The following is a 12,375-nucleotide window of genomic DNA, read 5'->3' as shown; positions in this document are numbered from 1 at the left end:
TGGCTACTCCATTAGAGCTAATCTCCGGTGTACGCCGCATGTTTACTTTTCGTGGCGCAGAGAAGTGCTGAACGACGGCTGTCCTGATTGTTTTTGGTCGGTGGCTTTGTGGTGTTTGGCTGACTGGTGTGAAAACAGCCACGAAATGGCCATAAAACATTACCAAGCTATAATAATAACGAAATCAACCAGAGCTGAGCAAACGCTGCTCATAAAACAAACACAAACATCTCCCACGAGGAAAGGGACAACTCGACTATTCGTGGGCGATTGCAGTTTACCTTTTGGCATCAGTGTCGAGAGGGCAAACACTTACAAAAATCTTTACTGCCACTGAAAAGGAGACCAAATAAAAACAACGACTATATCTCCTTAGAAGTCGAAATATATTTTTGGCAAGTGTAATGTCCCCTGAATAAGACACAAACTGTTGACCAAATTTGTCTCTTGGCTCAGCCAACCCGTTTGGCATTCCTACGCAGTCCTGAGTCAACAGTCCCCCAATTAAGTGCGTGATTTGTGGATTGTTGTACACCGTGCTCGAAAGCTCTTAATGCAGCTGGATTGCATCTTGGGATGCCCCACAGGATGCCACATGGCGCCGATTAGTGTATGCTAATGAGTTCGCCGCCAGCCAAACTCCACTTTGTCGCTAATGTCGCAGGCAACTCATTTGGGTGCGAGTACCATTTCATTCCGGCACACAAAGCCCGCTAATTGAATCCCTCTCTGGGTGCTCAGGGTGCTCAGGTACCAGAATCTTATCTCCAGTTCATCTGGTTTCGGGATGCCTTTTGTTGCCTGTCATTAAAGGCGAATCGCTGTCGGATGGTTGCATAAATTGAAAGGACCTGTCTGCGCCACAGCTTCTGCTGCTGCTGTTGCTGCTGCTGCTGCTTCTCGATTCATAGAAAATTACGTATACGCATTCGCACATGTCCTCGCCCTGGGAAAAACTGCCTCACATCTGGCGTGTGGGTGTGGGTATGGGCGTGGATGTGGACGTGGAGGCGAATGTGACTATAGATGTGGGTTTGTGCTGCCGGTATACTCCTAAATTTATTGCTGCTGTTGGTGCTCCCATTGTCGTTATGGCAGCATTTGTTGCGCTACTTTCAGTCTTCCAATTTGTCGTCGGCCAACTTTGGCCCGATATACATACTACTACATGTTTACTTTGCTGCCCGTCTTTGCCTATGATTTTTGGGGCAGGAAACTCGTTTAAAAAGGATTTCGGCCCAAATGCTGTTTAGATCTGGCCTTCAATTTCTAATTTGAGCCCAAATTTGAATAAAATGAACATGGCTCAAACCACCCGCAGCCTACATTTTTCACATAGACTCCCATACATATTTAAATTTGGCAAAATTGACAGCTGACTAAGACATATTGATAATAAATCGATTGGGTATCTAAGATAAAGGAGTTGAAAGATTTGAAAACTTCAACTATTTTACATTCCTTGACAACACTGCCAGTCCAGATTGTGGTTTTCATAAAGCAGTAATACACAGAAAGTATATTTTTTAAGAAGCCAAGATGTTGCGCCGGATGCTTAGAAACTATTTGCCGTCTGTTTGGGAACAGCAAGTGCGTCTGGTCCAAACTGCCGAGAAAGCGGGTGGTAGCAAAAAGCTGGGTCCCGATAGGCCTCCCATTACCGCTGCGCCCAAGGGATATGAGCCCAATTGTAAGACCAAATTTGGCCCACTGAGTGATTGTGATCGCGTGTTCCAGAATCTGTATGGACGCCACGACTGGCGGTTGCAGGGAGCCTGTCAACGTGGCGATTGGCATCGCACCGCAGATCTGCTGGAGCAGGGTCCCGAATGGATCATGGAGCAGATAGGCAAGAGTGGACTGCGCGGACGGGGAGGAGCCGGCTTCTACGCCGGACTGAAGTGGGAGTTCCTTCGCCAGACCAAGTCCGAGAAGGTGCCCAAAATGGTCATTGTGAACTGTGCAGAAGGAGAGCCGGGCACCTGCAAGGACCGGGATATCCTACGGCATGAGCCGCACAAACTGATTGAGGGCATACTCCTGGTGGGCGTGGCCATGGGATGCGGTAGAGCCATTGTGTACATCAGGAATCGCTTCTACAACGAGGCCTGCAACCTGCACTTCGCCTTGGCGGAGGCCTATCATCATGGCTTGTTGGGGGACAGTGTCTGTGGCACGGGCATCAAGTTCGATGTGATGGTGCAGCGCGGAGATCGGTATCTATGTGGCGAGGAGACCGCCATGATCAACTGCTTGATGGGTAAACTGGGAAGACCACGAAAGCGTCCGCCTTTTCTTACTGAAAAGGGCTACTTCGAGCATCCGTGTTTGGTGATCAATGCTGAGTCCATTGCCGTGGTGCCCACCATTCTGCGAAGGGGTGCCCAGTGGTGGGCAGGATTAGGTCGCAGCTACAACACGGGAACCAAACTCTATTGCCTCAGCGGTCAGGTGAATAACCCCTGCACTGTGGAGGATGAAATGTCTATTCCCCTGAAGGATCTGATAGAAAGACATGCGGGTGGCGTAAAAGGTGGCTGGGACAACCTGGCGGCAGTATTCCCAGGTGGCTTGTCCACACCACTGTTGGATCCACCCACAGCTGGAAAGGTTCTCATGGATTTCGATAGTTTGCAGGATGCAGGCAGTGGTTTCGGCTGTGGAGCGGTTATTGTGATGACCAAGGACTGTGATCCGCTGGCAGTAATGCTGCGATCAATTCAGTTCTTCGAGAAGCACACTTGCAAACAGTGCACCTATTGTCGGGATGGAGCCATTTGGCTGCCGGAGATGTTCGCCCGCTTTGTCAAGGGTCAGACACATCCTCACGAGATCGACTGGACGCTGGTCATTGCCGACAAGATGAGGAACAGCAAGCCCATTTGCGCACTGGCTTATAGCCAAGTCAGCGTGGCCGAGAGTTTGGTGCGAATGTTTAGTCGGCAGATCGAGGAGCGGCTATTAAAATATGCCAAGGGATCTTGAAGCAGTGGAAATTTGTATTTATTTGTCAATTTTTGGATAATGACAATAAATTCTTAATATCTTTCAATCGCTATATAATACGGACTACAAATGGTCCTTGCTGCTTTATAATAACTTTATAAAAAAGTGTGTCACTTAATTTATACATAATTATATGCAACCACAGCATAATAGCCAAAAAATGTGTTCCCATTTAATTTTTACGCAATAAAATACATTAGCCAGTTGCACAATTGAAATGATAAATGGTTTATTGAGATTTAGCGTTATGTGTATTTTTGGCTTTCGCTGTGGAAACTAGTTTAAATATAAGCATTTAAACAGCTGTTGCGAATGCAAAAGTCATCAAAGTCCTTTCGTCCAACAGCAGATAGAGATTTAATTAAGATGAATGGGCCGTAAGAAGCTCTGGCTAATGTGGTCAAAGAGAAATAAATCTCTGGCTATTTTCAATGGCCAGCAATTGGAATATGTTTCGGCTGGGTCCTCGCAACAAATCATTGATGGCACACGGCGAATGATGACAGTTTAAACGACTATTCAATCCGCCGGGTTGTGGCAGTCGGAACTACTCGTTAGTTAGCTGTTTGCTCTTGGATTTTAGTTTGCGGCTGATGAGATCCATTATGTTGGTGATGTCCTGGCAACGAGAAAAAAAAGAAGAAAATCCCTGGGAAATGGGGAAAAATCGTGCAACATAAAAGGCATGTGAGAGGAGAGCGTGTGCTGGTGGTGGTGGGTCAAAGTGGCAGAGGACACAATGTTGACATAAACAAACACCAGGGCATTTGTCTGCGCTTGAATGATTGCAGAGACAACAGAGGCAAACACACAAAGATTTAACCCAACACGGTGCACTGTCCTTGGTCTCCTTAATCGTGTTTGTGGGTCAGCTTACCCTTGCCATTATCCTTTCTCCAATAATCAGGGCTCGCCATATACACTCACACTCAAACTGCTGGCCAGCTGCTAGCTGCTCTTGGCCCCGCTAATTTGTTTGGCTCGAACCGGACATCGCTCGAGTAAGTGCCATACTTGGCGAGCAGCGAAAGTGTTATTTCTTTCTGTTTGAGCTGGCACATCCTGGGTTCATTTCTCATCGCCGGAGGCAGCAGCCTGCGTCACTCTTATCTCAATTAGAGAGCCATTCATTCAGGCACTCCTGCCACTTGTCGACAGTGTCCGCAGAGGTGGCCCAAACCCCAGTTGGCCATGACTGATAGCCATAAAATTAACACTTACGGTCGGCTTAGGGTTACACTTTTACGACCATATGCCAAAACGAACTAAACCAAACCAATAATTTTTTCGTAATATTGTTAGTATACGTCAGTGTAATTAAGAGTTTAAATAGAGTTTTTTTTAAATAACCAACGAATGAAAAACCGTAATAATCCTAATAGGATTAGAGCCATCAATTTGGCTAGGTAGCATCAAAAGCGATTCCAGATAAAAAACCTTTTTAATTACACTGCCTTTCATTTGGCTCGCCTAAAAGTCATTTTGGCGGAAATCCATATGTGTTTTCTTTTCAAAAAAAAAAAAATGGGAAAGCAAGTTAAGAGGCTCAGATTATAAAACAACCGACGAGAACAACAGACTGTTCCACATCACATCAGCTCAGGGATGGGGGCACTGTGCACATGGCGAGGCACATGGCTTGGCACATGGCTCCGGTTCCTGTTCTGGTTCTGGTTCACCCGGAGGCAGGTCTTTTCATCCTTGTCTCCTTGCCGTCGCAATCATTTGCGCGTCAGTGGGGGAAAATCTTTAAACAGTGACGCAAATGCGGGCTGGCGTATAAATTTCACACCCAGCACCCACTCGTCGGACTTGGCAGACTGATTGTGGCACTCAAGTAGAGTCCTCAAGTGGTGAGCCCCATCACACCACATTACGAATGAAAACCGCTGGAAACTTGCCAGTTCGCTCAAGTTGGTTGCAAGTAGTTGCGGTTCTTAGTACGCGATTGATATGGACTCAAGTCCTGCCGGTTAATCACATTGCCATAGAGTTTGCTGCCTTTCAGCGAACAACAAGTTAAAGCATCCCGAATAATTCGCAGCAAACACGCACACATTGCCTGCCAGGCAATTGCTTATTAAAGTCCAATTATAAGTTTGAGCAATCATTTGGGGGAATGACTGCAGGAGCGACGTGTCCTTGGTACTTGGCTAAAATGTCTTTTGTTCGTGCATAAATTTAATGGCGCGTTATCTCAACTGTGTGCCTAACTGACTGCACAGAAGTTAATCACATGTGGGTGGAAATCGTATTTAGATATTGATTTTGTCGTCTACTAGCTTATTTTTTTTCCCCCGTGAAGTGCTCACCGCATACGAGGCTCTGAATTCCGCCCATCCGACGCTGGAGCGGATTATAATGCTCCGGCATAATCTCGAATGAAAGCGAATGTCTTGAATTCCGCAAATTAAGAGCACGCGGCCTAGGACTTTTTCTTGGGCTTTACTTTAGCCTCGGCTTTCGCCGCCTTTCTCGCTTTTCTCGCTTTTCCCGCTTTTCTCGGTCTGCCGGGGTGCTCGTGTTATGGCACTTGATTCATGCTTAGCCGGGAATACTTGGCATAACTTTTGCTGTTTCCAGCGCTTATTTTATTTCACTTTCTGGCCGGCCCACTCACGTCCTGTCCAGAACTTTGGCTGCTTTGGCGTTCTGGCCAGATCGCATTACTGTAATGAAGCAGGGCTCAAAGCTCGACGTCCTGTCACTGGAGACGGAATAAGGAATACGGATACGCAGACGGATTCGCAGTCGGAGTCTGGTGAGCCATGTGTCGCCACCCACGCACGGAAAGGTCATGGGGGATTTTCTCATTCAAATAAAAAAGGAAACCCTTCCAGCTGAAAGGACAACAAATACTGTGCCAAGTTATCCTAAAAATGCCCCATTTTCTATTCCGATTCATATTTGCCTGGCTGGCATAGACTTTTGTTGTATGATTCACGAAAGTAACACTTTTGGCTTCTGAGTATTATAACCACTGTGTGGTAGAGTAATTACATGTTCAAGGTGTAATTAAAAAAGCACCACTTACAATTAAAAGTTGCCAACACTTTACGTGCGTAGCAGAAAAGCTCTATCCTTTTAAGCATTGCATATGGACTTGAAACTTGATTTAGTAATAATGAATTCAACTCTTTGCAGACCGACATCAACTATTCCGCCCCGCTTCGTCACCTCGAGCCACACATGTTGGGTAAATTCACATCGAACCATGTCCAGGTCTACCACCAGTACTCGCGACCTGTGCCCGTAAAGAAGCCCGTCAAGGTGAGTGAAACTACCCGAGGAACTCGGTACTCAGAACTGAGAACTGAGAACTCAGAACTCAGAACTCGGATCTTCGTTTGTTTTCGTTTGCTCGTCCTGTTTCCTTAAGCAAACACAATTAGCATGCATTAACAGAAAACCCTTTCATTGGCATTCCTTCAAGAGATTCATAATTGGGTGCAAGGTGAATGGGGAAAATTCCGTTGTATTTATTTTGTTTTTGAATTTTGTATGTCCTGTATGTCCTGGCTTTCGTTTTTCATTTGTTTGTGCCGTTTCTGTTTACCCACTGCCGGCGCACAAAAGCGGGCTTATTTTGATTGCAATTTTTTCTCGAGTGCTGGTGGGTGCTTCACACACCGGATACTGGATACATTCAGCATGACACGTGACAAATCCCCCGTAGAACCGACGCACAGCACAAATATCCTACTGCATGCCTGCACGCCAAAGACAAAGCGAGACTAGCGAAACCATAAATAATTGATATTTCATAATTGTTTTTCTTAACCCTGCAGGCCAAGAAGCCTCACTCGCAGGCGGAAATCAATTGAAGCGGATACCAACACCCACCGTCGTCCATAGTCCGCCGTCCGCCGTCCACCGTCAACCACCCAACACCCACCACCCACCGTCGTCCATAGTCCACCACCCACTTTTCCCACACCCGTTTTCAGTTGTTTATGTGTGCGTGTGCGTGCGTCCACTGTGGACGATGTTGAAACAGAAGCGTTTGGCGAAGCAGAAACCCAAAGCGAAACCGGTAAGCAAAATCGTCGAACTGGCCCAGATCGAGAATATATATCTTCTCCCCTCCTAAACGCCTATCTCTTCAGGTGCTTTTAATTTGATCTATATATATTTGATATTTCACCCATCCAATACGTTCCGATACGTTCCTCTGCTCTTTGCTCTAAAATTGCTATTTGACTGACTGCCAAACTGCTTTGTTGTGGAAAACTGAACTATCTCGCTCTATATAATTATCTCTTCAGTTTTCCCCCCTTTCAAATGGCCTTGTTGGAAACTGTCTAGCGTAGTTTGTAGCCAAACTATTTCGAGTTCTTGTTCGTAGTTTTCTTATTGAACTTTTTTGTAGTCATTAGTTGGCCCAACTTTTTGGCCATTTTAAGCATTATTGGAAATGTATTTTAAATAGCTTGCTTCTTCACCTAGACATTGGCTTACTCAATTAGGTCTGTTCCTGTTTTCACTTTTGCCAACATTTTGCAAAAGTGAACTCTATTAGGATTCACTACATTGCTTTCGATTGTCTATTAGAGGTAATATAGTCTTCAGCTATTAAGTAACTATAAGTAAAGTTATCGGAATGCTGATTATAAGTACATTTTATTTAATATTTTGTAGTGAACTAGTAAAGTACGTATTTCAAGTATAGCTTTAGTTTTTACGTAGTTATGTTCTCCATAAGTTGTTTGTGTTAAGTTTGTTTTAGACAATTGCCTAATTCAAAGTGAGGCGTATATTTATTAAAACTCTTCAAATAATTAAAAATATTTAACAGGTTCCTAGCTGGCTTGGCAATATTTGAAAGCTACAATACAAAATAACCTTTAACTGTGTATTGCTTTAGTTTATAATCTTTTACTTGTTACGTTTCTCAATTAATGGTATACGAAGTTTTGGTGGTAATTATGGAAAACTCTAGAGAAATAACATGATACTAATTGGAAAGCCTAAAGTGAAGATCAGAACAGGCCTGATAAGTGTAGAAAACCGGTAACCAGTGACCGCCTGAAAGTATGCAACAACTTTGGATGACTGACTCTAGTTTCAGGGAGTATCTGTTTGAGCTTCTGTTCTCGTGGATTCATGGGCTTGTTATCAACTAACTACCACTTGACTGACAGCTGCTTATCGGTGGGGCCGCAGTTGGGGGCCAGCTGTTTGACTTACTCGCGGGCGAAACTTTAATTGTTTAACTTGTGGCAGTCACTCCAATGAGAAAAAAAGCGAAAAAAAAACTTGGAGAATCAACATAATTATGACTTGCGCTTTTTCCCGTTTTTAACTGCAAAAGTTTTCCATAAAGTTTCCCGGTGTTTCTATATACTGCAACTCAAACCGCCACCGAGATCGCTGAGAATTCGACGCGTTGCTCTCCACCGGGGCTTATCGCTCTCGATTCCGTTCTGCTATTGTCGATAATATTGCCGCTATATTTGCGCCGCTAATTGACACCACTCGCCTTGGCCGAGTGGCGGAGCTCTCCGCGGCGATGGCTCAGTGCTCGACGCAGCTCCAGGCGAGCCAAGCGGGAATCGCTCGCTCCAAAATCGCCTACACCGCGAGAAAAGCGCGCGTACAAACTCGCAAAGAACTGTTGATCTTATCCAGCGTATGTTTTGAACAAGCATTACACAAAAGTTCGTCTTGAAATGTTTCAAAAGCTATATATTGAGTTTTAAAAAGCTGAATTTGATATATTTACTGATTATATATTTGAAATTTATTTATTTATTTCATATTTTATTTGTTTTAATTCTTTGGCATGAAATACAGCGTAGAGTTGGGAAATAAGACTGTAATTTAATTCTAAATTCGTAAATATATTCAAGTTCAGCTTTTAAAATAAATTCTGTAAGTGTGCTTAACAGAATTTTTGAGTGCTAAACTACCGATTTGAAAACTTTTCGCACCGTGTACGCACACTAAGCGTAGTTCGCCGAGAGATTAGATAGTCGCGTGAGTAAGTTTCGGGGCATGTGGATACCCCCCGAACTGCAGAGCAAGTGCATCTGGAGCTGACCATGTACTTCCTGACCAAATGGATGTTTGTGAGTACACCAGCCCTCCATGGGTAATTGTAGTTAATTGCCTTTGGTGCGGCGGAGAGCTGCATTTTGTTGGGTTTTTGGGGTCTAACCGGTCTGGTGATTCGATTGACATATCTGTGTGTTTGCTGTTTCTGTTGCTGTTGTGATGTCTCCGCCGTTTTGTTGTCGTTTTGTGTTAATCAGCAGCTGTTGGCTGTTGACTGTCAAGCGGAGAGCGAGTTCTCAATCGGAATACACTCGTTTCAGTGATGACAATATAGCGCTGTCTTTGGCTGGAAAAAATGCGAGTAATCGTTATTACTACGAGTGTATGTGTATTCAATCGAAACAAAAAAACATAAAATGCGTTGTTCTGATAGCGCACATTTGGCTAGCAGGGTATTTATTAAGTTATATTCATCGCAGCATTGTCACTCCTTTCGCACTTTTTTATGCCACACACAAATGCTGCACAATACAGTGGCAACAATAATCCACAATGGTTTTGTGCGGACAAAAAACACACAATGTCAGAACTAAAAGCGTATTCATGTCGGGGCACTAGCAATTATTTAATATATAAGCAACAAATGGTAGCTTGCTTAATTTTTGAACCCTTGAATGGATGGTGGGCATATCTGGTGCTGAGCCAGTGCGCAAACTTTTGAGTGGAAATCCAAAAAAGTCAATTTCGCACTTCTTTTGAGACCCAGCCATGCAAAAGCGGACCTTGGCAAATTCGCTGAATGCCCCCAATGGCACTCCTTCCTTCCTTCACTTCGCTCCTTGGCTCCATCACCACGGCGACGTCTTGTGGCCCTTTTTGTCGAGAACGAATGTGGCACTTCATCAACCATGGCAACAGCCGCTGCAACAGCGCCACCAGCAGCAGCATCAGCATCAGCATAAGCATAAGCTCGTGGAGTCTCAGCGGCAGCTTCACCATCAATTTTCCACTTTGGAAACCCGCAAGTCAAGAGCAGGTGAAACACTGAAGGACTACCACCCACTACCCACTATCCACCACCCAACACCCATTACCCCCCTTTTTGTTATTCGCCAGCTTGCATTATGCACGAGCGGATGGGATGACGGCGCTTGATGTGGGTATTAAGTGCTGTTTATGTTGCACAACTTTTATCGGTTTCGATAAGACAGGTGGCCCGGCAAATTGCATCCTGCGGCTGAACATTATCGAGCTGTGGTTTAATCCCCTAACTGCGAGTGCATCAATTTTTATGCTCGATTCCGGATGGCGAACTTAATTGGATAACCGCATGTTCAGGCTTTTGAGTTCCACAACTGCACAACTGCATTGTTTCTCCGATTTCCTCTGGGAGCATATCGAACAGCATATTGGCAAATTAGTTTAGCAATTTCCGTCCAGTGAACCACATTAACCCACGGTGGTAAAATCTATACCCCTCCGCCCACGCACTTATAGAAAATCGTTACTGCACCACACTGAAGTGTTAAACAAAAGTTAATTAATTAACTTGCCGCTGCAGGATTGATATTTATTTTTTATATTCCATTCTTTCGGTCGTGCATGGCTATTATCCATGGCTCACTCGTTTTGTTCCACCCTGACCGTTTAATTAATTTGAAATATGCCACATTTCGCTCCACATCAACCGAACTGTGTTTTATGCCCACACAAAAGTTTTGTGGCTCTTCGCTTGCGCCGGAGGAAAAGCTTTTATTTTAATAGACGCTGCATGGAACGGTCCCGAAGAGATTCCTACATGCATTCATTCACATATAAAATACGAGCATACATATATGTACATATCTACTATATGTATGTATGTACTATATGGTTATGCGTTTTATGCCCAAAGGCTTCGTTCGGCTGTAGATAAGCATAACATTCTTAATGCTTCGCCCCACTTTTTGCGGCTTTACGTCCCTCGGTTCTATTGGGGCTAAAAGTTTAATTGGTTTTCCTCTCGCCCAGAGAAAATGCTCGGACGCATCCGTGGGAACTCGTAGTTATGAGTTGTTAAAGTTTTCCCTTCCATTTTTATTCCGTTTGTGCCAAAGTGTCAAACAGCAGTCAGCAGCACACATTTTAAACTATTTATTACTGAGGATAATTCAACTTCTCAACTATTTGAATAAATAATGCTCGATTGCCATCGAAGTTTAATTTTAATTACCAATAAAATATCCTGATGATCTTTTTACTCAATTTCTTTCAAATGAATCAGCAATTTGTTTCTTAATTAATTGGCCTGCTTTTCATTAGTGTATAATCACGATTTATGACTCGTGACGATTTTCACTCTTTTCCTGTGCTGACCAATATTAAATGCATAAACTAATTCATTAGCACTGATTTTTTGTGATTAACTATTCAACAAGTTTATGATGAAAATGCGAACGTGCTTTGTGGCCATTTTGGGGCTTAGACCGGGCTCCTCCAGTTCGTTTTTGTGGCAAATATCATGAATTCCGTGTGGCAGCGAGTGCGGTGAGTGTGGGTGTCTGAGCTTATAGTGCCACCTGTGGCCACCGCCTGCAGTTGCCACTTGCGAGTGTATTTCATGGTGGCTGGTGTTTCAACTGCCTGTTCAGTGCAACCAGCACTTGCAACTGCCGCACTTTTGCCGTAGCAGTAGGCAAAGTTCCCAGACAGAGTCTGTGTTTCACCTTAAGCTGCGGTTTTGACATGTTAAATGCCTGCAAGAATAGTCAGGTGCTTTTGAATAGTTACTTACAGTCAGTCAGTAGAGTGCATACTTTCAGGATGAGTAGTTCTGAGTGACCCTCCACATTAATACTTAATATAGACATATGCTAGTTATTAACACTAAATTGCAATTCTAACACTAAGTGCATAGTTTTAATCAAAGCGGTCTGGTAGTGAGTCAACGTAGTGTGCCCCCCACGAAAATGAAATGCCCATTGCAACGGAGAAGAGCGATTCGTTTAAGTCATAACTAATTTTGAAACATAATATTTTTCTTCTACTTTCAACTTTGCTTTGCACAACACAAACCCCACACACTGACACGCCAATCTTTTCGTAACTCAAAAACACCAACGAAAACGTGACCCTTTTCCAAATGTGTTTCCCACCTTGATTTGGATTTGATTTCGTTCTGCGACACAATGAACAATCCTTGTTATACATTTTAATTATTGTGCTGCGATCTGTTAATTAATCTTTTTTTTGTGTTTTCACACTCTATTCTCCCACCCACCACACCACACATGAAACAACACCCAAAACAAAACACAAAAAAAACAAATCAATTTTAAATACAACAATGAATAAATCGAAAACCACGAATTGTTGTTGAAATATTCAATGCACCAT

The 12,375-nt window shown here is 43.9% G+C and overlaps 1 protein-coding gene across 1 annotated transcript; it reads left to right on the top strand.

Annotated features, from left to right (window-relative positions):
• Positions 1 to 1,448: 1,448 nt before the first annotated feature.
• LOC122614778 (NADH dehydrogenase [ubiquinone] flavoprotein 1, mitochondrial) lies at positions 1,449 to 3,069 on the top strand. The gene has a single exon (XM_043789431.1). It carries the CDS (start codon positions 1,540 to 1,542, stop codon positions 2,983 to 2,985), a length of 1,446 nt encoding a protein of 481 aa, XP_043645366.1. The 5' UTR covers positions 1,449 to 1,539; the 3' UTR covers positions 2,986 to 3,069.
• Positions 3,070 to 12,375: the final 9,306 nt, after the last annotated feature.

Source organism: Drosophila teissieri, chromosome 2R (genome assembly GCF_016746235.2).
Source record: "Drosophila teissieri strain GT53w chromosome 2R, Prin_Dtei_1.1, whole genome shotgun sequence".
Lineage (NCBI taxonomy): Eukaryota > Metazoa > Arthropoda > Insecta > Diptera > Drosophilidae > Drosophila > Drosophila teissieri.
The sequence above is the reverse complement of the archived record's forward strand: the minus strand, read 5'-3'. Positions and strand labels throughout refer to the sequence as shown.

What these genes read in the sequence shown, in the direction of transcription:
- LOC122614778 (XM_043789431.1), top strand. Translation starts at nt 1,540, where the DNA reads ATGTTGCGCCGGATGCTTAGAAACTATTTGCCGTCTGTTTGGGAACAG.